This window comes from Pteropus medius, unplaced genomic scaffold (genome assembly GCF_902729225.1).
Source record: "Pteropus medius unplaced genomic scaffold, Ma_sr-lr_union100, whole genome shotgun sequence".
In the NCBI taxonomy this organism is placed as follows: domain Eukaryota; kingdom Metazoa; phylum Chordata; class Mammalia; order Chiroptera; family Pteropodidae; genus Pteropus; species Pteropus medius.
Window position 1 is genome coordinate 6084929 of NW_024355205.1, and position 25896 is coordinate 6110824.

The window sequence follows — 25896 nt, forward strand, 5'->3', positions numbered from 1 at the left end:
TTTGCAATCTGTCAGGTCAACCAAGGGCTGCTTCGCCTAAAAAAACAAAAATAATAAATCAATTTATCTATCTATCTATCTATCTATCCATCCATCCATCCATCCATCTATCTATCTTGCAGTGAGCATGTTATTTTGGAATGAATACCAAGGAGGACAAAATGCAGCTAGACAGAGAACATAGAACCCTATACCGTATTTCTGTGAGTAATCATTCTAACATCAACTATGAAGATTAAAAGGGAAAAAAATTAGTCTATGGTCATGCTACCCTGAACAAGCCCAATCCCGTTTGACCTCGGAAGCTAAGCAGGGTCGAGCCTGGTTAGTACTTGGATGGGAGACCACCTAGGAAGACCAGGTGCTGCAGGTGTAAAATAATAAAAAAATAAGGGATTGTAAATTGACAAGGTCCCTGCAATCTGTGAGGTCAGCCAAGGGTTGCCTCACCTAAAAAAAAATTGATGTGCCCAATGCTTTGCTGATTCCTAAGAAGTTGTATATCTGCGTCTTTAAGGAGCTTATGGTCTAAAATAAACACCAGAGATATGAAGAACACATAAAAAATATGATAATATTGTGATTTAAGAAACCCATGATTCAAGTCTACAAAATATATTTCACATAAATATACTTATAGGATAGCAGAAGTGCTCGTTGGCCAAAAGTTCTGGTTCTCAGGTCAGAAAGACCTGGGTCTGAATGCTGGCTCCTTTACTAATTACCAGTTAGATTTGGACAAATTACTTAACCCCTCTATGTCTCAATTTCCTAATCTGTGAAAACAAGATAATAATGTTAAGCTCATAAGTTGTGAGAGTAAAATGAGATAATGTATATAAAGTGTTATGTGGCACACAATACTCAAAATGTTAGCTATCATTACCACCATTATTGCTGAAGAAGTCCTGTAAGACAGAATTCCTGGTATGTGTATGTGTGTATGTGTGTATGTATGTGTGTGTGTGTGTGTGTGGAGAGAGAGAGAGGAGAGAGATAGAGAGAGAGAGAGAGAGAGAGAGAGAGAGAGAGAGGTGGGGAGGGAAGGAGGGACGGGGCAAGAGAGAGAGAGAAACAGACTGATACCTAGAGGTTATTATAATGAGCATAAGGGCTTCTTGGGAAGGAAAGGAAAGAAACCTCAAACTTCTTCCAGATATTGAAAATTCCCTAAACCTGTCAGGGAAGCCCTAAAAAAGGCCCAATAGCAAGAAAAGGTAATGAAGGCCCAACTGATGACATCAGAAGAGAAAAGGACAGGTCCACTGTTCCAAGTGTCCTTTCCAACCATCATTAAGGACAGATGGTGCAAAGAGGTAGTAACTGTAAACTAAATGAGTAGGAATGATGTGAACCCAGGTCAACTTTGAAGCACAATACTCTTGGTTTATCATGACTGTGTTATTTTGCTTGCTTGTTTATCTTTTTTGGGGGGGCAGGGCAGACACATACATATAGCATACTCTCATCTTTCCTTCTTTAAGTAACTTATCACTGTCACACAGTAGTAGTGCCAGGATTGAATTCCATATTTGTCAGACCCCAGAATCCAATGCTCAAACACTAACCAATACAATAAAATGCTCTTTTTGACAATCCATAGGCAGGAAGATGAGTTCCTATTTGTCTTGCACAAATATGGTAACAAAACTCAGATGATACACTCTAACCTGCAAGGAGGCGAGCTCATGGGAATTATCTTCAAACTTTCAGAGTCTACCAATGGTAAAAGATAGAAAGCAGAACCAACACAAAATTGAATCCTAAGAATCCATGAACTAAAAGGTAGTATAGTCTCAGGTAAGTTACTTAATTTTCATCTAAATCTCAATTTCCTCTTCTGTAAAACAATACTTCCCTCACTTCTTAGAATAGTAGGGAGAAAATAAAGTACATGAAATACAAAATACAATAAATACTTCGTGTTCCTCAATAAATAGTAGAACTCATATCATTATCATCATTCCTTAACAATTTGTTATTTTGAATAGCAATATTTAATACATGCTTAAATAGTAAAATTGCTAAATTTCGGTTCCACATTCAATATTCACTCTGAAGAATGAGTTAAAACACCTCCTTACTACCTCCACGTTCCTGGTCTATGGAAAAAAAATAAAACTTTGCTGATTATGTTTGGTGATAGCATTTGAATTTTCTCCCTCCTAAATGTTAGTTTAATAACTCAAACAATTTATTTTTAGGATTCACACATAATTTAAATTTTCACTGCTATGTTGCTTAATTTGCACATATGACATACTTTACATTAAATGAAATAATTAAGTATTAATAAGAATAGCAATTAACAATAATTCTTCCTTCCTTGTCTATGAATAAACTATCTCTAGAAATCAGAAAGGAAAAGTTTACCAATGTATCTGGAATCCTATTATTGAATCTTTTTTCTAAGAACTTAAATTCACCAAAAATCTGTTATATCAGCTTAAGTCACACTGCTCTGAAAGAGACCCAAAGATTATACCTATCTATTGTTTAAAGATGCAAAGAAATCAACAATATAGAAGAAATATATGATTCATGCATCCTTCTTCACTTGAAAAGAAAATACAAAATGAAAACATGCAAAGAATTCTGGTTCAGCTTTATTAAGAAAAACAAGCAAAATAAAATATGCTTAATTAAACAAAAAAAACTAGGCCTGTAATCTAAATCAATTGATTAAACCTTTAAAAGTAATCTCAGCTAAAAATATAAAAATTAGTTCTTAATAACATCTTTAACCATTAGTAAGAGGACTGGCCCTGATTAAATTCACGAAGTAGGCCACTCTCCTTATGTACACATTTAGCAACTCTCACTGAATACAGAACTCTTCATCCAGAAACAACATGGTATAATTTAGTGAATTTAGTTGTAACTCCAAAGTCTGTTCTTTTTCCACTAGGTTATAAATGGGAAGATATGTCTGCCACTCTGGTAACCTATATTATCTCATGTATTCCTTACATACACTAAGAGTGAATAATCATACAAAGGGTCACATATGTTATACATGGCAGAGGCTGCAGTGTCGAATCCAGGCCAGTCTACTTCAAAGCATTGCGATTTTGGATTTCTAACTTGCCTCTCCTTTAAATAATAGAAAATTGTTCCTCATTTTTCTATTTTTAGACTCTTTTCTAAAGTAATGGTACCAAGATTAACTGGGAGTCACAAAAATGTTTAAAGCAGTATAATACTAAAGTTAAAACAGGGAAAAAAAGATGGATAAATTCAGAATCAATAACCAGGCAATATATAAGCTAATGCATGATCAATATCAAGAAAAATGTGCCTGTGGTATTCCAGGCCAGACTGGTTTTTCTTGTTTTGTATGTATGTGTACATATTTTATGCCTGTTAACCAAAAGAGGTGTTTCAACTACAACTCTGTGAAACCTAAATGAACAAGTACAGACAAGTATGTGAACAAGTGCAAAGTTCTCTTGAAGTCACACTCAGGAGTGGCATGGTGAACTTATAACTTCCCCTATTCCTTGTTTTACCATGATATACTGAATTAGCTAATAATGAAGATTTATTAATACATATTTCTTTAGTCTACTTACCACTTATTCACAGAAGTCAAAGACTAGTTTTAAATTACAAGAATGTGGCTTACATGTTTATATAAAAGACTTTCTAAAGATTTAGTATTAGCTTCATATTATAAAAAATGATTTACAAATGTTTACACTAAGAATTTATCCAAATGGTTACAGATGACTACAAAAATTAACATTGATGCTTTACATTTAAGGACTTTAAAATCCAATATTATTTCAAAAATTCTTTTATCCAGACCATATAAACAGCATTTATTATAAAGTAAAGCCTAAATATGAAAACCATGATTGGTTTTATAAAAAAGGGCATTATTTTGCTTTAAATAATGAAAAATATTTATCATAGCTAATTCTCTTTAGCTCAAATGGCAGAAATAAAATTATTTCAAAACTTTACTTCAGTACTGCTTTAATCTTTATCACCCAAATAATGTTTAACTTTTCAGTACACATTATATCTCAAGATTTTTTTAATGGCGTTTTCACCAGTCTCTTGCCTAGTCCCCCATGGAGAGGTAAATATTGGAGACCTTACCTTGTGCTGCTCAATCGCATCTATCCACTGTCGTCTGTGATCTGGATCCTGAGCACGAAGATACCAAACGCTATCATTTACACTTATATCAAACCGACATTCATCAAAATCATGAGGCTGTAGAGAAAAAAGCAAAAAATGAAAAGCAAAACTAACTTTATTCTTAGAAGTGTCATACTCTATAGCAAAAACATGTACATATCCATACTGGCTGGTGGGAGACTCTTGTTATTCTTTTGTTTTTCAAGTGACTTTTTAAAAGATGTCTCAGATAAAAAACACAAGGACACAGTTACCAAAAACTAAGTTTCATTCACTATTCCTACAAATGAGTTGACACATAAACTACAAACATATTTTGAAAAAAGAGCAAATATTTTCATCAAATGCTTTAAGTTAGCTTAACTAGTGAGAACAGCTTGGAAAGCACAATTTAAAAAAGGGCCAAAATAAGCTTTAAGGCAGACATTTGCTACTTTTTTTTACTTCTATTATTCAAAAGTAAATTCTCATCATGAAAACTTTTATTTCATTAAATTTTATAAACAAGATAATTTTACATTCTATGACAAAATAATATAACACTTACTGTCGAGTATCTCAAATTAACTTCTAGGCTTTTAAAGAGCTTTGATAGGAACACCAGGAAAGCTTCCAATGAGAAGCAAAGGTAAAATGAACATTATGATAGACCTATGTTAGAGGAAACTGCCTGTATCAAAATGTAAACATTTAGTGGAAATATCAGCTATTTGGTTCAATGTTTTATACTCGTCATAATATATAAAATGAATATTTTTATATCTTTGTTTTCTGCCCAATAAATGAATTCAAATATGACAGGATCACATCATACATGCCACCTTTTCTTCCACCAGATAGAGTACAGAGGATCAGTCAATCAATTTCCTTTCCTGTGAACAATCGTAGCCTTAGAGGGAAGAGAATCCTCTCTGGTCAATATAACAATAAACTTATTTGCTGAGGAGAATCCACATATTGTACTTCCAGGGTTTATTGTTTATTCTCTCCTCTCTTTAACAGTGTCAATCTTTTTATCTCCTTATCAGTTTGTTTAGCAAAAATAATGTATAACTTATTTTATAATAACTCCACAATGTTCTTTAGCCTCTGAAACAATTTTTTTTTTCTTTTAAGATAAAGATAAAAAATTATGGTTCTGACTGGCTAAACTATACAAGTTAAACATTTTTTGAATTACTGGGCATCATAGTTAGGACGATAGTAGGAGGTAGGGTGTGTGAGAACAAAGCAAAAGGAAAAAAAACAAGACAATGCATACCCTGTTTCAGTAATTATGAACACAGAAACACATAAAAGACAACATTTAATACTCATAAGTACAATAATGACTATAAATTTAACAAAATGCCAAATATTCAGAAATCTTAAGAATGGAGTCCAGTCATTGAGAAAAGCTTCTTGGAGAAAGGGAAGCATACATACTATCTGAAGAAGTAAATAATTTAACTCATCAGACTACTGTTCTAAGGAGCCCAGAGATTTTTAACCTTTTACTTCATAATTATTCTCATTATATTTCTAGCTACTAGTCCTAAAAATGTTTTACATTTTGTATTATGTTCAGTAACCTCATTAAAGCTTTAGGAAATAAAGACAGTTAATATATATAGTTCAAAATTTATTAGTTTCTCCAGCAAACTTCCAGTTTTGATATCTTTAAAATTTCCTCATGATTTTCCAATGAGTGCATTTAAAATATTCCTGAAAGCAGGAACCTACCACTAAGCTTCCTCTGGATGTCAGTGACTTAACAAAGTCTGAAATCAACTTAAGAAAAATTTGCCAAATTACTAAATCTGCCAAGTCTATAAATTATTATCTCTTTCCACTATGTTTCAAAGTTTGGAAATGTGGAGAAGTTTAAGCTTTTAATAGATGAAAAGTTACATACAAAGCAATAAAATAATCTAGAAAGTAGGAATTAAATAATTTGAAAATTTCATTTGAATATCGCAGTATTGCAATACCTACTCACAGAAATGGAGTTGGCAGAAAATGTACACAAAGTAGTCATTTCTACCATCAGCAATCCGAGGGGTAGGCATAAAAGACAGATGTACTAATTATCAAATGATAAAGAGTCTGTGAATAACACAGAAGCCTTGAATCCCGAAAAAGGAAAAAGGGAAAATTAAGTCTACAGGGTAACAAAAATGAGAGATTTGTTAAAAGGATGTGTTTAAGAGAATAAATTGAAGTCTAGATAATAAAGTTCACGTCATATCTCAAAATAAAGATAAACATACCACCAATATGATAGATTGCTTCATTCGAACACAACTGATCCTGCCTTTATTTTGATTTTTGATATTTTGTTCACTATAGGTATTTTGCTTAGTATGCATTAATTTTTTTAAAAAAATACATTAAAATACCATTTATCTTGATTACTGAGTTTTTTGTTGCTCTCCTAAATTTCATGAGTGAGGTTAGTCCCTCACTGGTCTTACCCTAGTCTTAAGCCCTGACAACTATTAGGAAGAAATAAACATGGGATAAAGATCAAAATTATATGAAAAACTTCCATAATAGGGGTATAATACTCTTCCTTGGAGGCAAAACTGATGCATTTCATTGCCACCCTTATGAAGTATGAACATCATATCCAAAAGTGAGGGAGAAAAATACTTTGTACTCTGTAAACAAACAAAACATCCAGGATTACCTTATCTAGTTCCAAGTTCCTCAAATAAAAAAAAAGCTCAAGCCTTTCCTATAATTTACTGACTCTCGAAAAACAATTTTACCCTTGACTTCTGCAAAGATGGTATCTGAAGATATATCATGACCTGAGAAGATACAATTACATTAAAAAACTCTGTTTTTTCCTACTATGAATAGAATAGCTATAAACTCTATAATCTTACTTTCTTTCTTTAAGTATCTATAGTATTTTTAATTGGGAAATCAGTTCTCCTAAAGTTTGTATTTCCTTGCAAACTTTTTAAGCAAATTTCTTTTCTAAATGCTATGATTACTGAGTCTTCCTTTGATACTGCTTATTGAGCTCTTCCATACTTAGCTTTCTCTTGTCTATTACCTCAAACGTACAAATGAGGCTGAAAACAGGGTAGGTTGAAAGTCTATATGATATAGCAATAGTCCTTCTTTAGAAAAATTATAGTACAAATAGTTACGTTTTCTACTCTCAGTTGTGCTTCCATGAAATTAAATCCTACTCAACCTGAACTACCAAGATCTCCTCTGGGATATTCTTTAAAATCTTTTATTTTTAAAAATTTGAGTTTTTCTGACTGCCTTATTGTTTACCCCCATGTCTTGATCATATGCATATATATCACAGATAAGTTCATAGAAGTTCATTTCAATAAGATAAAGGTCTAATAAGATTATCTAAAAAAAAAAAGAGCAGAATAGGATACCTACTCTATGGAATATTATACAGCTATTTTGATAAAGTTAGTGTATGGAAAAAAGGACATGAAAAATTAACAGTAACTACCATTAAACTGTATAATTAGTGCTAATTGTTTTCATTTGCTTACCTATATATTTTCTATAAATCACAATACTTTTGTTAAAGGACAAAAGTTTGTTTTGAAAATATGTAGAACGTGTAGTTAAATATGGTAGAATCGATATATTCACCTCTACTTACTCACTAAAGCCCATTTAAATGATAAGAAAATGCATTAAACTAGGACTAAGAAATAAGGACAGCAAAAAAGAGATTTCAATCAATTTCTAGAAAATGGAAAAAAGATGAGCAAATTGATATGTCATAGGCAACTAAGGAAACCTAACTGTGCAGCAAGGAGAACTAAGTAGTATGCTATGTCGTGCCAAAGAGGGACAGAAAAAATGAGAATCAGTGATATGAAGCTCCAGGTTCCTATGAAGCTACAAACAAAAGTACGGATTAAAAAAAAGAAACATTTAGTATGCCTATAAACCATCTCTAAAAATGGCAAATTATCCCTCTAGCAGAAGACTAGAAGTTTTCTATCTGAATATTTTTAACTAAAGGAGCCCCTGGACTAAGGACTATCAAGGGAAGCTGAAGAAAAGGGTACAATATTTAAAATATGAAGAGAAGATTAAGGCAAAAGTAAGAAGTAAGACTCCCATTTCCATTCCAATCTGATACCATTCCCTACCCAAAGCAACCAAGGCTCTTCAGAGAAATGGCTGATTCCAGGACTGGCGCAGGTAAGGTATATCAAAGAACCTTTGAAAATCTTGAGCCTAAAAGTAAGGAAGTGCTGTGGGTGAGGGGGGAAGGGGTTTTAGGGGTACATCAAAAGGATCAAGAAAACAGCTTGAAGGAATTTCCAGTTGCCAAATCTAGGACAATTTGACCATCAAAATACATAAGCACAGGGATGGATTATATAATCCATTACATAAATCAGAAATATGAGTCCATTCTATTAACAAATGGGACAAAAAGTGAGGGTTGGTTTTTTTTTTCTTTTTAACAGTAGAATGTTGACTGATAAATGTGGAAGGAAGTTTGCAGAGTTAAAAAACCACCATTTTGCCAATCTTTTATAGAAAAGATTGGGGTAGGGGGCAGGCAACATAAATGATTACTAAATCAAAAGGCCCTCTTCTTCCCTGACATCCAAACTTTTACTCAACTGTCTCCTCTCTTATCTTCTTTTGAATGCCTAAGATGCATCTCAACATATCCAAAACTGATCATCTGATTTGCCTCCCCAAACTTCTCTTCTTACAGGCTTCCAAATTTCTGTAAATGGTAACTACCAGTTGCTTAGACTTGAAATCATCTGACTCCTCATTTTTCTCACATCTATCAGCAAATCTACAAATCTTGTCAGCTCTACCTTCTAAATAAATCTGGAATCCAATCACTGCTCATAATCTCCACCACAACTGTGATCCAAACCACCATCATCTCTCATCTGGATTATTTGTAATAGCCTCTTAAGGCTGCCTGATTCTGTTTTTCCTACTGTGGTCCCTGCCTCCTACAATCTACTCTTAACAGAGTGGCCAAAAGTGATCCTGTTATAAGGAAATGCTCAGGCCTCCAGTAACTTCCCATCTCACTCAGCATAAAAGTCAAAGTCCTTAAAATGACCCACAGGCTCTATATAATCAGGCCTCACCACCTCTGCCTTCTTTTACTACTACTTTCCCCCTTTTATACTTGACTCCAAACATACAGGTCTCCTTAGAGTTCCTGCCGTTAGTCCTGGAGGGCCTTTTCGACTGCTGCTCCTTCCTACTGTCACCTCTTCCCTGATTCTTTTTCTTCCTTGAGATTTCTATTCAAATATCCATTTCACCCATTGTAGCCCCCACCCCCATTCTTACATCTCTGAAATAACAAATGATATCAACTAGAATTGGCAATGTGACATATAAAATAATGATGCATCTTAAATTTGGTGGCATCAAACTCATTAAAATATGGTACTACTTTGCCAAAGAAACTTTCCCAGATCACCCTATAAAATGCTAAAATTACAAAAGCTACTTTAAAAATGTGTTTAAGAAAGTAAAACCTGAGAACAGGTTCCCAGACAAGATCAGTTTGAATAACTTCATGGTCCTCAATTGGATAATATCATCCCCAAGCCTTTGCTTTCCTTTTTTGTTTGTAAACCTACTTTGTAGGGTTTCGGGAAAATAATGCAAATTAAAAAGGCAAATTTCAAGTATTCATCATTCAAGTCTTTTCATATTGATGTGATGTACCCTCCGGTAGTTTGTCTCTTATTTTTACCTTGATTTTGGGAATTTCTGAATAAACAAAATCCTGCTTTCAATTCTTACCCTAAAATAAAAAATGCACCATGATTCAGGCAGCCCTCAATTTCTTAATTTTCAATACGCTTTAACATCTAAACCTGTGCTGTCTGATACAGCAGTTAAGAAAATGAGATGGACTAAACCACCAGTCATATCCATTCATTATCTGAGCACAGCTATTTTTCTTGCTTTAAAATGGTCATCAAACTTTAGCAACGTCAAAAGACTTGAGGGTTTGTTAAGACAGAATGCTGGGCCTCATTTTCCAGAGTTTCTGATTCATTAGGTCTGAGGTGGGCTTGATAATCTGCATTTCTAACAAGTTCACAGAGGACATTGATGCTACTGGCTTGGAGATCACACTTTGAGAACAATGTCCTCTGTCATATCTTCTTTATTTAATACTTCCTTGTTTTGATGGAACACATTTTCCAGAAGAAAGGTTTGTTGAATGTGTGTATTTTACTTTTCATTATGGGAATTTTCAAATATATGCAAAAATAATAAACAGAATGCTGAACTCCACATACCACTATTCAGCTTCGACAGTTATTAATTCATGGTTACTCTTGTTTCATCTACAAGCCCTCTCCAATATACACCCTCCCAAGTGGATTATTTTGAAGCAAATTCAACAAATATTCCGTCTGTAGACAATGTATCTCTAAAGTAAGATATTATAAAAAAAATGACAAGGAGTTAATTTTTTAAGACCTTTGTATTTTAAAATGCTTTTCTCTGCCCTTATACTTGCTTAATGGTTTGGCTGGATACACAATTCAGTGTTGAAAATAATTCTTCAGAAAAATGAAGGTATGGCTCATTGCATTTTAGCTTCTAGTGTTGTTCTTTAGAAGTCCACAGTCATTTTGAATCCTTACCCTCTGTTGTGATCTTTTTCCCTCTGGAAACATCCAGAATCTTCTTCCCAGTTGCCTGATGCACCACAATGGTGTATCTTTAATATGGGTCTTTTTTCATCTATCAGGCCGGTCTGCCTTCCTTGGCCCTTTCAGTGTAAAAACTCATGTCATTTCTACGAATTTTTCTTGTATTCTTTCGTTGACAATTACTTTCTCCTCTTCTCTCTTCTTGGTGCTCTCGCTGTTCAAATATTAAAACTCTTGGGATGGGATGAGGTCTCAGTATCCAGTTTGCATACTTGCCTTAATCCCCTACTCAATTGTCTAATGCCTATTCCCCCAGTCTCCAGCCCTGACACCATTATTTTATCTTCTCTGTAGAATAAACCTCCCATCTTTGGTCAGGTTAGGGGTAGGGCAATCACCCAACTGCCCAAAGTAGGGGGAGAAAAATCTGGGTATTTGACTGCTTCTTAAACTGATATTAATGCATCCTCCTTATTTTGAACAACTTCCACTCCCAAATTCTTATTTCAAAAGGTATCGGGTACTGTTAAAGTTTTATGTGATTGTGATGTAAATCTAGTTCTAAGCTTTCCCTACTGATTACTTAGGATTTGAATTTTTCAGATCTACTAACTCACTTAGCACTTGTCTACATGTTTTCTAGCTTCTAAAATGCTATCTTCTATTGTCCCTTACCTGTTCTCCCTTTTTAGGGTTAAAAAAAATTTTTGTTTAATGGGCAAGGAAATAAAGTAGATACATCTTTACACAAGTGAATTCCCTACTCTTTAAAAAGCCAAATGAAACCACTTGAAGTCTTTCACAGCATAAGAAAACTTACTTTATGAAATTTGGTTTACATCTAAGTTTCCAGGAATCATTACTCAATCCTGTCTTCTGCTCTCAAGACATTATCACTTTAGAGACCACCTTAACTTCTGGGTGACCTGCAAATGGTAATGGCTTCTTGGTTTCCTAGTTCCTTATAGTCAATTTATAAGTGATCTTTTTTAAGTGATGAATCCTTGCTAGTGGGAGTATATTCTTACAAGAAAATATTGTTGGATTACTATGTAGTCTCTAACTTGGGAACCAAGAAAATATCTCATTTTCTATCAGCCATGGTTTTCTTCCTTCACTGAAGAAATGACAGGTCAAATCTACACAGTATTCACTCCAATGAAGAAGCTCAACAGCAATATCAACTTCCCCTGTGAACTGACAAGATGAGTTGTTAAAGGGTAATTTAAAATCTAAGGCTTTGTTGCTTTAATTAAACAACACTATGCAACTCTAAACTCAAACTGAAAAGTAAATTTAAAAAAATTCTAAAACTATACTAGGAAATAAACAGACTTCAAGGGCTCCTAATTCAGAGCAAAAAATCAGCAGAATATACATTCAAACATAATTTTTTGATTATAGTGACAAAAATCAATATGCTAGGTTGGGAGAAAATAATTGTCAAACACATGTCTGATTATAAAAAACACAAATCTCATAAAAATTATGGTATCCAGAATATATAAAGAACTTTAACAACTCCATATTAAGAAAGCAAACAGAAACAATCTGAACAGACATATTATCAAAGAGAAATAAATAACAAGCAGATGAAAAGATGTTTAATATCATTAGTCATTAGGAAAATGCAAACTGAAACCACAATGAGATATCACTATACACCTGCTAGAATGGTTAAGATTAAAAAAAAGCAAGTGCTGACAAAAATGTTGAGCAACTGGAATTCTCGAACACTGTTAGCAGAAATATGAAATGGTACTGACACTTCAGAAAACCATTTGGCAGTTTCTTATAAAGTTAAACTTAAATCTACCATAAGACCCAGGAATCCCATTCCTAGGTATCTACCCAAAAGAAATAAAAACACATGTTTACACAAACCCTATAAGCAAATGTTTACAGCATGCTTACTTATGGTGGCCCCAAACTGAAAACAAATATATATCCATTAAATGGTGAACAGATAAACAAACTGTTGTACATCTATACAGTGGAATAGTACTCAGTAATAAAAAGGAACAAGTTGGGAATACAAGCATAAACATGGATGACTCAAAAGCATTATGAAATGAAAAGCCAGACACAAAGAGCTGCATACTGTATGATTCCATTTATATAACATTCTAGAAAAGGCAAAACTACAAGAAGAGTAGTTGCCAGAGGTTGGGATGGGGAGAGAACTGACTACAGAAAGAGGTAGGGGAGAACTTTCTGGGGTAATGGAAATTGCCTATATCCTGATTACATGACTGCACACATTTGTGAAAACTATAATTATACACTTAAGAAGGGTGAATTTTACTAATATAAATTATACCTCAGTAAATCATTTTTAAAAAGGCACATCATTCTTTAAAAAAAGTGAAACAAGGAAAAAACAGGAACGTGCAGAAAGCATATTTAAAAATTAACTATATATATAACTATATCTATCTATATCACTATAGATGTATACCGATATAGAACCACTTGGTAGAAGAAACGTGCTTACAGAAAATGCATGAGAATCTATTCAAATATGACATGCCATATATCTTGGCTCTAAAGTCACCTACAACTTTGCCTCCTGTAATAAAAGGCTTTGCCAGCTTCTATTCTTTTTCTTAAAATTTCATGATTTCCAATACAAACATTTCACAAAATAAACAAAAAATTTGAATGCCTACTATGTGCCAAGAACTGTGCAAGTGCTTTTATGTTATTACATTCAATACTTGTTCAAACATTCCATACTTAGATCTTATCCACCCTCCCTCCCCGCCCCAATCTTTAAGAAGGTGAGGCTCAGAGAAATTTAGTAATCTGCCCAAAGGTACTTCTGGCCATAAGAAGCAGAGCTAAGATCTAAACTTAGGTTTGACTTCCGAGCCCCTGGATAATATTTTAAGCACTTTGGAAATTACGATAAAATGTTAAATAAAAAACACTAAATAAAAACTGGTATATGTGAAGCTTAAAAGACCTTCAAAAAAACTATGAAAACAAGCCTCTTGCTAACTATTCCAAGTAGGCAAATCCAGAAAATTATGCGTATTCCTTGTTTTAAGGAAACTTGAATGCTAAAATACAGACCATGTTTATTACAGAGATTTAACAAAAGACGATAAATAGTAAATCACAAATTTTAAAGAGCTGTTTTATAAATATTTAACAGTTGCATTCCTGCAAGTCTTACATAAAATAAAATGCATCAATATGCATTTTTCCTATGCTCAGTGACATGTGACAAAATAACACCAGATGGGTATCAGGAGACTTGGGTTCCAGTCTTAACTCTGACATTTTGTGTACAGGTTTAATTGTGCACTCCCAAATTTATATGTCAAAACCGTAAACCTGTGTACCTTAGACTGTGACTTAATTTGGAAATAGGGTAACTGGAAATGTAATTAGTCAGAATGAGGAGGTCATACTGGAGTAGACTAGGCTCTTAATCGAATATGACTGGTGTCTTAATAAAATGGGGAAATTTGGCCATTGATACACACACAGGGAGAACACTGTGTGAACATGAATGCAGAAATCAGGGTGATATATCTATAAGCCAAGGAATGTCAAAGATTACCAGCAAATCATCAAAAATAACAAAAGTAACCAACCTTGACAATATCTTGATCTGGACCACTAGCCTCCAGAACTGTGAGACAATAAATTTCTGTTCTTTAAACCACCCAGTTTGTGGTACTTTATTATGGCAACCCTAGCAAACTAATGAATGTATTTTGTAATTGTATAATTTTGGGCAAGTTATTTTAACATTCTGGGTCTTAGATTTCAACTGGTACCCCCTTTTTTATGTTTTCCCTATTTCAAAATCTCTTACCAAATATTTAAAATATTTCTTACTATATTCAAATTAGTCAAGTTACATTATTAGAGTCACATTTAAGTTATCTAAAGATATTTCTAAATGAACTGCTGAGAAGATATTAGCTTCTCAAGGCATAAATCTTACTAGTATAAGCTTTTAAGTTCTTTAGAAATTCACTGACAAATGCTTCTCAAATGAGAATTATCAACTAGTTTCTTATCTAGTGCTTTTATTTCTTGCATATGCCTTCCTCTCTTTCCTTCAGTTCTTACTAATACAACTCAATATTGAAAATTGCACACTTGATAACAAAGCCAACTTCTTAGATTTCTCACAAATCTGGAATTCCTTATATAATGATTATTCATGGCACTACTCAACTTGGTGATATCCAATTTGCTGAACATCTATCATAACTTTTTCCTTTACAATTCCACATTGAAAAACTTGTTAAATAAGACTATTCTTTATTTGTCACTTAAAATTTTTTATTTTGAACACTTCCTTCCCTGACTTTTACATCTCTCTTGGCTTCTTTAAATTTGCCAAGATCTTCCAACTACTTCTCTTCCAACTTTTACTTACCTAAAAGCTATTTGGCTTTAATATTCTTTTTAATCTAGCAATAAACATTTTTACTTACTGCCTTTTGATTTTCTTTCTGAAAATATTAAAGCATGAAACTGTTGAATAAATTTCCCTATAACAAACATGTTAATAATAGAAATTCCATTTATTTGGTAACTAAAGAAGTTCTAAAAGATATTAAGTATACAGAGTCAGATATCTACAGTGAGATTTGGGAATACAGAATTTACGCATACAAATTCTAAAGACATGAAACCAAAATATCTACCTACCTAATTCCCAAAAGATCTTCTAATTTCAGTAACTGCAAATTAACCACTTCTTTTATCTTCACAAAAGGAACATTAGCAGTTTAAGGAACTGGTTAATATAATATTAGCAATATAATTTTAAACACGGTACAAAAAGAAGGAGTACACAAACCAACTGAACAGAAGAGAGCTCAGAAATGCTCTCAAATACACATAAGAATATATTATAATAAAGGTTGTCATTGCAAACCAGTAGGGAAAAGATGAGTTATTCAATTAATAGTATTCGACTACATGGTTAGTCGTGTGGAAAAACATAAAAAGCTAAATCTTCACATTAAGAATTTCCAGGAAATGAATAAATTCTCTCAGGAAATATTTTGTTCTTTGGAAGTATTTCACCCAATTTATTATGACATAGCCAAAGGACATGATTTGAATAAATTAAGAATTACTTAATTAGTAAACTAAAATAAGAGTGAAGTTAACAATGAATTAGGTTCTAACAGAAAAGGCAGGCTCAATACCAATGTTTATAGCAGCATTATTCGCAGTGGCCAGGACATGGAAGCAACCGAAGTATCCTACGATAGATGACTGGCTAAAGAAGCTGTGGTACAGGTATACAATGGAATATTACTCAGCCATAAGAAGAGATGAAATACTGCCATTTGCAACAACATGGATGGACCTCGAAATAATCATACTAAGTGAAATAAACCAGACTGAAAAAGTTGAAAATCACATATCACGTATATGTGGGATATAAACCTAAAAACAACAAATGAACAGAACAAACAGAGACCCATGGACAATGGACTAGTGGTTACCAGAGGGGAGGGGGGAAGGTAGATAGGGCGGGGCGGGAAATTTAAATCATTTCTTCAATTTAATTAATTACTTAATTTAAAAAAATAAAGAAGAAAAGGCAGGCTCAAACACTAGGTTCACCAACTAATAATATACGTTAATGAATGATCACAGTAAAGTCACAAATCTTCAAGTGTTGATTTCTGTATATATGAATACTATCAATTTCATAAGGGTGTCATGTGATCAATTCAACATCGATGATTATTTTTTGTCTACATATAATTAGCCTATATTTAAGAAAAGCAAAGGATGCCTACTTAAGATTAGTATTACATTTTAAAAATTTAACTCAAGTACATATTCTATTTGTAAATTTTATTCTGAGAAGTTCCTGAATTGTTATATTTTGTAATTTCTTTGAAATATGTAACACTGAACCTGTAAGCCCATGAAGCAAAGAACAGACTGAAAGTTGAAGGAATTCAGGAATATAAATGCTTGTGTTTTTCCCTACGATCTGTTCCACTGTATCTAAGACTATCACTCAAATTCTGCTGCCTCATTGATCTTTCTGCCTTCTCTACTACTACTAAGTCCAGTGAATAGTCCAGTGAACATTTCTATCAGGTCTCTACCTAATCCCTCCTTTCAAAATATTCAAATTATTTCACTGTCCTACCAATCCTGCATGCCAATACAGATATAACAAAAAAAATCTACTAACATGTTGTTTACTCCTTAAAAGACTCAATGTAAATGTTTATTAAAAACTTTTCTTTTCCCAAAATAAGACATGCACTACTATCATAGCCCATAATTCAAGACAGGATAACTATATTTAACTTTACATAAACTAACATGGTATCCTAAGAATACTACTACTTAGTAAAAAAGGTAAAATTTCATTCCTTCCTATTTTCACATCAGCCATCAACACATTATTTTCAAAGACTCCAGCATTATAACAAATATCTGACAATATGCCAAAGAAGGAAGGAGAGGAAGAACCTATGAAAGACATTTCAAATAAGACATTTCTATCCACGATTCTGTCTTCTAGCATGAATAATGTTTTATCTTAAGAGAAAACCCTAAAATACAAAACTAGATACAATTTCAAAATATACTATAATATACCACACACCAAAGTACTGAGCCTTTATGTTCAAAATATATCTTTAAAATTGTACCTAAGAACAGATAGTACTTTCATTCTTAATATTTCCAAATAATTTATCTATGTTTTTCCATCTCAGTATTCAACTAAGCTTGTTTTCAAACTCTGAATATCCAAAAGGGGCAGAATGTATGAAAAATGATGGGAAAATACTGTAAGATTTTTCTTAAATGTGAACCATAAACATAATATGTCAGATTTAGATATCAACACAGATCCAAAGTACTTTTTACTTTTATAAATATAAATTCTATCATAATGTGAATTCTCTTTGAATGTATCAGTAAAATCTATGATTCAGTTTTAACATATCCATTTTTAGATTTTAACTACTATAGCTACCTTAATTGACCTCTATTAAACTGACGTGCCTTAACCAACTTTTTCTGCCCTTTATTAAATAAATATGCTATGGCATACTGACCACTCTCAACTAGTATGCTGATTTTAACATATTCAGTCATTTCTGATCTCACTAGTTGAGTTATATGTTTAATAAGTCAGTTTGTTGTTCCCAAACCTACTTATGCCAGTTTACTTCTATTCTTTACATAATTAAACATTATGTAAGCATAAGGAGTACAAGTATAGAAGGTTTATTTCTATGTAAACTATGTTGAATGAAAACTAAATAGATTACTCAATATAGGTGACTCATACTTTTGAAAGGTACTGAATTAGATAAAGGTGAGACATCTGTAAAACAGTAGGGAAAATCATAAACAGCAAGAAAATCATAAACAGCAAAAAAGAACCTATGTTTAGGGTCTTTCAAAAGTATCTTTAAGCTTTTATTTCACTTTGCAAATCACTGGAAATTGTAAATCATGCATTATGGATATAGTTTACACAAGAACAACTCTCAACTCCACATTCAAAGGGATGGTGTTAGCTCTATATAAAAAAGTTGGCAAATATAGATTTATATATTTTAAGTTAGAATTTTAAAATGTTAAGATATGTTTTTTAATTTTCCCACCTTAATATTTTCAATAACCTGCCAAGTAACTGTTCCAAATCTCAACATATACAAAGCCTTCTAATATCTTTTTTTCTGAAGGCCTTAAATAAATAGGTAAATATTACATGTCTATATAATGCAGTAATAAACACCCTAAAAAATATTAGACTGTATGCTCTATGAGGGCAAGGATTTTATTGTTCACAGATGTATACCAAACACCTAGAATATTTCTTGGTGTGTAGCTGATGCTTCATAAATATTTGTTGAATGAAAGAGAACAGAAGCTTACCGTGATGACAGCCTTGCTGAGACAGATGGATCCTCTGCAGCCATACTCTGTCTCGTCTTCAGATTTGTAGTAACTGAGAGCATTACTTTTTAAAACTACCCAACGATCCTGCCACCCATGAATGTAGTTTGTCCACTAGGGGTAGGGGGAGGGGAGGGAAGAGAAAAACAAAGAAGTCAATATTTTAGAAATTCAAACTTTCTGTAACAGCAAATGAATCTAATTTTAAAACCAAAATGTGAAATGTTATACTGTAATTATAAATAGTAAAAATGATTATAAAATGTGGAAGGTTTATGTTTTCTAGATTGTATAATGATTTTCAGTAATTTTTAAAAAATTATAAATAAAACAAATAGATAAATATAACACTTTTTCTCTAACATTTGAGGAATAAAAGAGAAGCAAATTTCAGTTAAAAATTCTGCACAGCAAAGGAAATCAACAAAACAAAAAGGCAACCAATCGAATGTTAAAAGATACGTGCAAATGATACTTTCGATAAGGGGTTAATATCCAAAAAATATAAAGAACTTATACAACTCAACAACAAAACCACCTGATTAAAAAATGGGCAGAGGATCTGAACAGATATTTTTCCAAGGAAGACATACAGATGGCCAGTAGGCATATGAAAAGATGTTCAACATCACTAATTATTAGGGAAATGCAAATCAAAACTGCAATGAGATATTATACCTGTTAGAATGGCTATTATCAAAAGACAAGAAATAACAAATGTTGGAGAGGATATGGAGAGAAGGGAAGCTTCATACACTGCTGGCTGGGAATGTTAAACTGGAGAAGCCTCTATGGAAAACAATATGGAGGTTCCTCAAAAATTAAGAATACAGCTACAATATGATCCAGCAATTCCTCTTCTGGGTATTTATCAGAAGAATATGAAAACACTAATTCAAAAAGACATATGTACCACTCTATTTGTTACAGTATTATGTGCAATAGCCAAGATATCAAAGCAACCTAAGTGTCTACTGATGGATGGAAAAGATGTAGTAAAGTAAAATGAAAATACTGCCATTTGTGACAACATGGACAGATCTTGAGAGTATTATGCTAAGTGAAATAACTCAGATGGAAAAGGACAAAAACCACATGATTTCACTCATGTGGAATTTAAAACAAAAACAGTAACAAATGAACTGACAAAACAAAAACTCATAGATACAGATAGCAAAATGGTCGTTACAAGAGGGGAAGGGAGGTTTGAGAAAAGCGAAATGGGTAGCAAAATGGGTAAAAAGGGTGAAATCTATGGTAACGAATGGAAATTAGACTTTTGGTGGTGACCATGCACTAGAGTATACAGATACTGAATTATAATGTTGTACACCTGAAATTTATGTTATTAACTAATGTCACCTTAATAAAAAAATTAATTTAAAAAATTATGCTTTGGTCTCTGTGTACTTTCATTCTCCCCTCTTCACCACCTTCATGACACTTAAATTATTTTGGTCTCTACCATAATTAATATATTCAATAGAAAAGTTAGTTTGGTTATAAATTATACAGTCTCTCATTTTCCTATAACAAGTACTCCATGAAACCTTGTAAATCAACAGAAGTATGAAGCCAATCATGGCCAAAACTGTACTTCTGTTCTAAGTTACTTCTATGTTAAAATTTATGATGTTCATAACTACATCAAAGTAAAAATACTAGATTAATCTTTAGTAAGTCTACACTTCATTTTTTCCTTCACAGTACTCAATATTTCATATTTTAAAAAGTTAATTCATTTTCCAAGTTCCTCTGAAGAACTAGTTTTCAAACCCAAAAGTAATACAGATATAAAACTGATTTTCAAAAATTTGGATTATTGGTTTCCAATAAGTATAAATGATTTTTGTATTGCTAAAGTCTTGCTGTATACTGAAGATCATAATAAACTTGCAATGGCAGAAATGTAATCTCTATGGGAATTCTAGATTTTGCATATTTTTATGCTCTGAGGGTTTTAAGTATACACAATTCCAAAACTATCTGCCAAAAACTAATTCAAAATGGATTGTTAAAAATATATGTACTGCATTGGCTTCGGGAAATCTTTACTTTCTTATTCCCTAATTCAGCATGCTTGAGATGGTTCAGGTCTTAAATCTTCTAAGTCCCATCATTACAACTCCTCCTTGAGAGCTCATTCATGTTGGCAATTTAACTCATTCTTTCCTAAGGGCTCTTTAATCACCATTTCCTTATTTTTAACTCCTTATGACTTACCAACACTTAGACTCTAACTTGAAATAATGATGCTTACATACAAAACTGAATTCACCTCCTCCTGTAAGGAGTACTCCCTATGTTCCTTCCCATTTTCTTGACTCTAGACTATTAGTCAAGGGCTATTTCTTTGACTCTCACAGTCATTTAGACTCAAACCTAACTAAAGGTTCATGTGCTATAAGGACTGAATAGTGGATACAAAATCAGAGACTCAATTACTTTATTAGTTGTGTGGAGTTTTGACAAGTTATTTAACTTTCCTGAGTGTCAGTTTGCCTATTATTTGAATGGGTGAATAAAATCATGAAGACACCTACTATATTCATAGGCGATACTCAGTACCTGACGGTTCCTTCTCAATCTTTACAGCCCACCACCAGCTCATAGTCATCTTTTTTTTTTTTAATATTAAACCCTTACACTTGTCTCCTCTTCTCTATTTTTAATCAATCCAATCAAATTACCAGGTTCCTGGATCCCTGAGAAGGCTTAATAACCTTATATCAAGTAACTTCTACTTTTTATTTCATAACTTACATAATCTTATTTACTTATTAAGCATATTTGCTTTCTTATCTTACGTATTAATCTCACTGAACCTTCAGCTCCAAGACTTAAGATTAATAACTCTCCATTGCCTATAATATAAATTGGTTAGTCCTACCTCACTTCCAATTACTGCCCCCAGAAGGCTGGTAACTGTGTGACTGTGGTCATGTTACTTATCTTCTCTCTTTCTCTGTCAAACTCTACTTGAGAGTTGTTAAGGTTAAATAAGAATAGACTTAGAACATTACCAAGCACACAGTACTTTCTGACTTGGAAGCAAAGTTATGCATATTTAATGTTTAACCTTCACCACAGCTCATAGAACAGACCCCTTCTAAAGTAACAGAAGTGGCCCCAGGAATTCTGTGTCCACAATTTTATGTTTTCTTACAGAGGACTCAATACATTATATAAGTTTCACTACACTTTACTTAGTGAATGTTAAACCATTATCACACCTAGAAGGCAGATTTTTGCCTTTCTCTACCCTCATACATTCATCACTCTTCCCCATTTAACAAATAGAGACAAGGCAATATGCTAGGCATTGCAAAATAATCAAAGAATCCTGCTCCTAATAGTCCAGCAAGGTATATTTTCAATAGAAAAAAAAGTCCTACATTTAAAATAAGAATAAAAAGCAAGTGACAAACAAAATGCTGTGGGAATTCAAGGGAAGGAGATCTGGAACGGTTGGTGAAATAAGAAAAGGCTTCATGGAAAGAACAGTATTTGAGATGGACTCTAAAGATGGAAAGAATTTTAGCCAACAGTTAGGTGAGTGGAGAAATAGAAGACATAGTAAACCTCAAAGGATGAGAATTCAGAAGAAGCTGCATGCGAATTACCCAGGCTTTCGTTGCTACATTAACTACGTTACTCAATAGCAGGAAAAGGATGGAGGCTGAGTTCTAACTCGTGTTTAAATTACCAAGTGAATACAAAGGGCTCAAAATATATAGGTACTTTAAATTCTAAAACACATAACCAATGTTAAATACTCTTGATTAAAAAGCTTCCAAAAAAACATTATATATAACAATAAATTGTTAAATTTCAGGGAAATTTCCTTCATAGGTTTTATCGAGAATACCGAAACCTAAATTCCTATTGACCTAAGTATGCAGCAAAACTAAAGTTATTTACCTACCATAGAAACAGTCAAATACTACATTTCTAAGCATTTAAATATCAAAGAGATAGTCTTTCATTTTCTTCTATACTTCCATACAGTATACCAACTACACTGCTTTGAAATAAGATGAATACTCGGAGCACTGACTCCAGCAGTCATTCTAATCCCAAAATGATAATCAATAGGCCAAAAGTACAGCTTGTTTTGTAAAATACTTAGCACAATATTAATTTGAAAGTCTGATCTCATATAAGAAAAAGGATATTACCAGAATCACTTAGGACCCGTTTCATAATAATTCTATCTAAAAATGTATATTACACAATGTGTTCGATAGATTCCTAAATTACAAGATATATGTACTTTAAAGAAACCCTAGAGAGCTTCGCTTTACTGAAAACTTCCACTGCAATTCCAATAACGATCATAATATCAACACACGCCCTAATTTTTCTGCTATGCAAATAAGAGTTAACACTTTTCAAGCCTCCGTTCTAACATACTCATGCCTTTCTTAGGCCTTTTCTCATCACCCTTCTGAAGACAATATAAAAACCTAATATGAAACAATTCCAAAAGATGTCCAAATGTTTAGCCAAAGTATTTATACTGGAACCAGGGTGATTTCTTAATAGCCAGTAGCTGCACATGACCTAGTATCTTGTGATCTTGTGACCAGCTTGTTGAGAGACTGGCCCCAGCTCCTCCTTCGCCAGGTTGCTAGCTCCAGCCATTTCTAAAAGTCTAACAGAAAGTGGGTGGGCGGGGGAAGCAGTGTGGATCTTCTCACAGCAAAACTTTAAAAGACGAAGAACAAAAAAACTAAAACCCTCCATGTACTATCAAAAGAAAAAAACATTCATCATCTCTCAAAAAGGGCCTCATCCATTTTAACTAATTAGCCTTAGAGTCCTACGAATGACTGCTTTGCTAAAATTTTGAAAACTACAGGAAAAGTAAGATGTCTTTTCCTTACTCTGAACCTCTGACTGCAAGAATATTTTATTATTAAATAATGCTCTTCTTCCTGAACTAGAGGTCACTATCTATTCTGACGTATTCCAAGTCACTATATTTCTTGTACCTATCACGTGCCGATTCAATAGCTCTTTTCTGAAATGGGGTAAAGGGTGAGGGAAAAAGTACAAAAGACCTCCTCAATGAGATTTCTCTCTACATATAACCTGGCATGGTTTACCACCTCAGATTTCAGCACCAAGTCTAGCTGCTCCAGCTTCTTTCTAAACAGCGGCGTCCCCAGAACCCTCCAACCCTACTCTGCTCAACATTTCCGGACTAACCTCGTTTGAAAGGTACGATCTGCAGCGCTCCCATACTCAGTTGTTCGGACGCCGATATTGCCCAACCCAGATTCTTATACCCGGGACAGCTGCCGCCCTGAGTTTCAAGTCACAGTGCCCATCCCGCTCCCAAACTGGATCCGGGGCTGGGACACGTTTCCCCAGTCCTCAGCGGCCGCAGACACCACAGGGCAGGCAAGGAAGACGATCTTCTCTCCCTTTCCCCATTCCACCTCTGGCCCGCACACTCTGCAGCAGAATTCAGCCCCGCACCCCGGCACATACCGCAGCCCCCGCCCGGGACAGTCCGTACCTCCCGCCCAGCCCCACCCCGCCCTCAGCGGCTTGCCTCGCGACAGGTGAGTTTGGGCAGGGGGCTTTTGGCCCGCGGATTGCTCACCTTGCTGAGGACCCCGCACCGCTCCACAGGCGGCCCGGACTCCGTCTCCGGATCCTCCTCCGAGCCCGACGAGTTCCAGCTTTGGTTATCCGACATGGAGGCGCGACAGACGAGCAGGAGACCGGCCCCCGCTCCCCGAGCTGCGCCGGAGGAGGCGCCCAGTCCCCGGGGTGAAATGTCAGGGGATGGTGATGGGAAGAGTGCCCGCTCCGGGGCCGGGGGGTGTTGGAGAAAGGACGAAGTCCGCCCCACGCGCCGCCGTCGCCGCCGCGCCTGACACCGAGCGGACCGGGGAAGGAGAACGAGCGGCGAAGGAAGCCTGCCCTTCCAGCCGTCAGGCGCCGCCGTCGCCGTGACCCCTGCGCTGCGCCCCGCGCTGCCACCCGAACTCAGTCCCCTTGATGCCAATCTCAATTAGAGAAGGAAAGGGGGAGGAGGAAAGGAAGAGAAAATCCAGCTGCAGAGACTCGGGTCCGCTCACACCTCCGCTACAGCCGCCATCTTCCTGCTTGGCCCACTATTTACCCACCCCTCCCCTCTCCCCTCCTCTTCTGTCCTCCCATTCTCCTCCAGCTCCCCGCCCGTCCTCCAACGTCTGACAGCACGCTGAAAGCTTGGGGTCCCTCCCGCACCCTACCTCCCGCCCTCCCCGATGACGCAGGGTAGAGAAGTAGGAGGAGCGGAGAAAGAAGAAGGGATGGGGATGCTGCTCTGCTGCATTCTGGGATAGACGCAGCTCCGTCGGCCGCGCAGCCTCCTGGGAGTTGTAGTCGCGATCCTGAGGCAACTGGTGAGTGTTTCGTGCCACAAAGGCTTGTCGTCTTAGGGACTGTCAAGGGGTGGTGGGCTTCGTTTGACAGTTGCGTGACCAGTTCCCTCGGCCGCGCTTCTCTCTCTGCCTAGCGTGTTTATGACGAACTCGCTGGGCTTGCGGGGCCGGACGTGAGATAACTCCGCTGAGGATGCCGGGCCTACCTTCCACGGCGGCTTCTTGAAAGCCCGGGAGCGTCTTGCCCCTTGCCTGGGCGGGAGTGTACCGGGCGCTTCCGCCTCAACCCAGAGGCAGGGGTTTGCGACCTTTCTAGTGACCAGCGTGTTTCTTTCCGCCAAAACAGACCTGTAAATTTTGAAGGTCTTTCATCTCGCTCTTTAGAAATTAGACTTCACGACATTTCCCGCTTTTGAAGGAAGAATTTTCAGTTCCTTTCACCAGATCAAGCGCTTCGCATTTGTTAGATTTCCAGAATTTTATTTTGTGGAAAGTAATTTTGAATTTGTCGGAGAATAAATCATGTTTGAAGAGTTTTTAAAATAAAATAGGAGTGTGAGATGATAGCCTGGAGTAAACGAATGTCTTCCGGAGACTCAGGTTGACCATTCTACTGACCTACCTCTCTCTAAAAGGTAGAGAAGGTTGGAATAGAAACGTTGTTCTCTAAGAATGGCCAGAGTGAATACTAAGGGATTAGGCCATAGAAGGCTCGCTTTAAGACTAGAATTGAATTAGTGTAAAGACCAGTAGATCTAACAAATCTTGTCTAGTCTTTTTAGATACATTGTAAGGATAAGTTTTAGTGAGAAATCTTTAAC

At 35.0% G+C, this 25896-nt stretch overlaps 2 protein-coding genes and 1 pseudogene across 4 annotated transcripts in view; 2 read left to right on the forward strand and 1 right to left on the reverse strand.

Moving 5' to 3' along the window:
- Positions 1-24843, reverse strand: part of CERT1 (ceramide transporter 1) — an 80900-nt gene extending 56057 nt beyond the window's left edge. Inside the window, exons 1-3 of one of the 2 annotated variants that reach the window (XM_039857311.1) lie at positions 24307-24843; positions 18675-18809; positions 4105-4221 (exon numbers count right to left, since the gene is read on the reverse strand). In XM_039857311.1, the coding sequence (XP_039713245.1) occupies positions 4105-4221; positions 18675-18809; positions 24307-24402 (348 nt within the window). In that variant the 5' untranslated portion in view covers positions 24403-24843. The remainder of the gene's footprint in view (positions 1-4104; positions 4222-18674; positions 18810-24306) is intronic. The other variant, XM_039857312.1, reaches the window with a different exon arrangement.
- On the forward strand, positions 255-373 carry LOC120599068 (uncharacterized; annotated as a pseudogene).
- A 118-nt stretch (positions 24844-24961) lies between the features above and the next one.
- POLK (DNA polymerase kappa) overlaps positions 24962-25896 on the forward strand; it is a 56283-nt gene continuing 55348 nt past the window's right edge. For both annotated transcript variants that reach the window (XM_039857310.1, XM_039857308.1), the window contains exon 1: positions 24962-25096. The gene's annotated coding sequence lies outside the window, so the exon portion shown is untranslated. The remainder of the gene's footprint in view (positions 25097-25896) is intronic.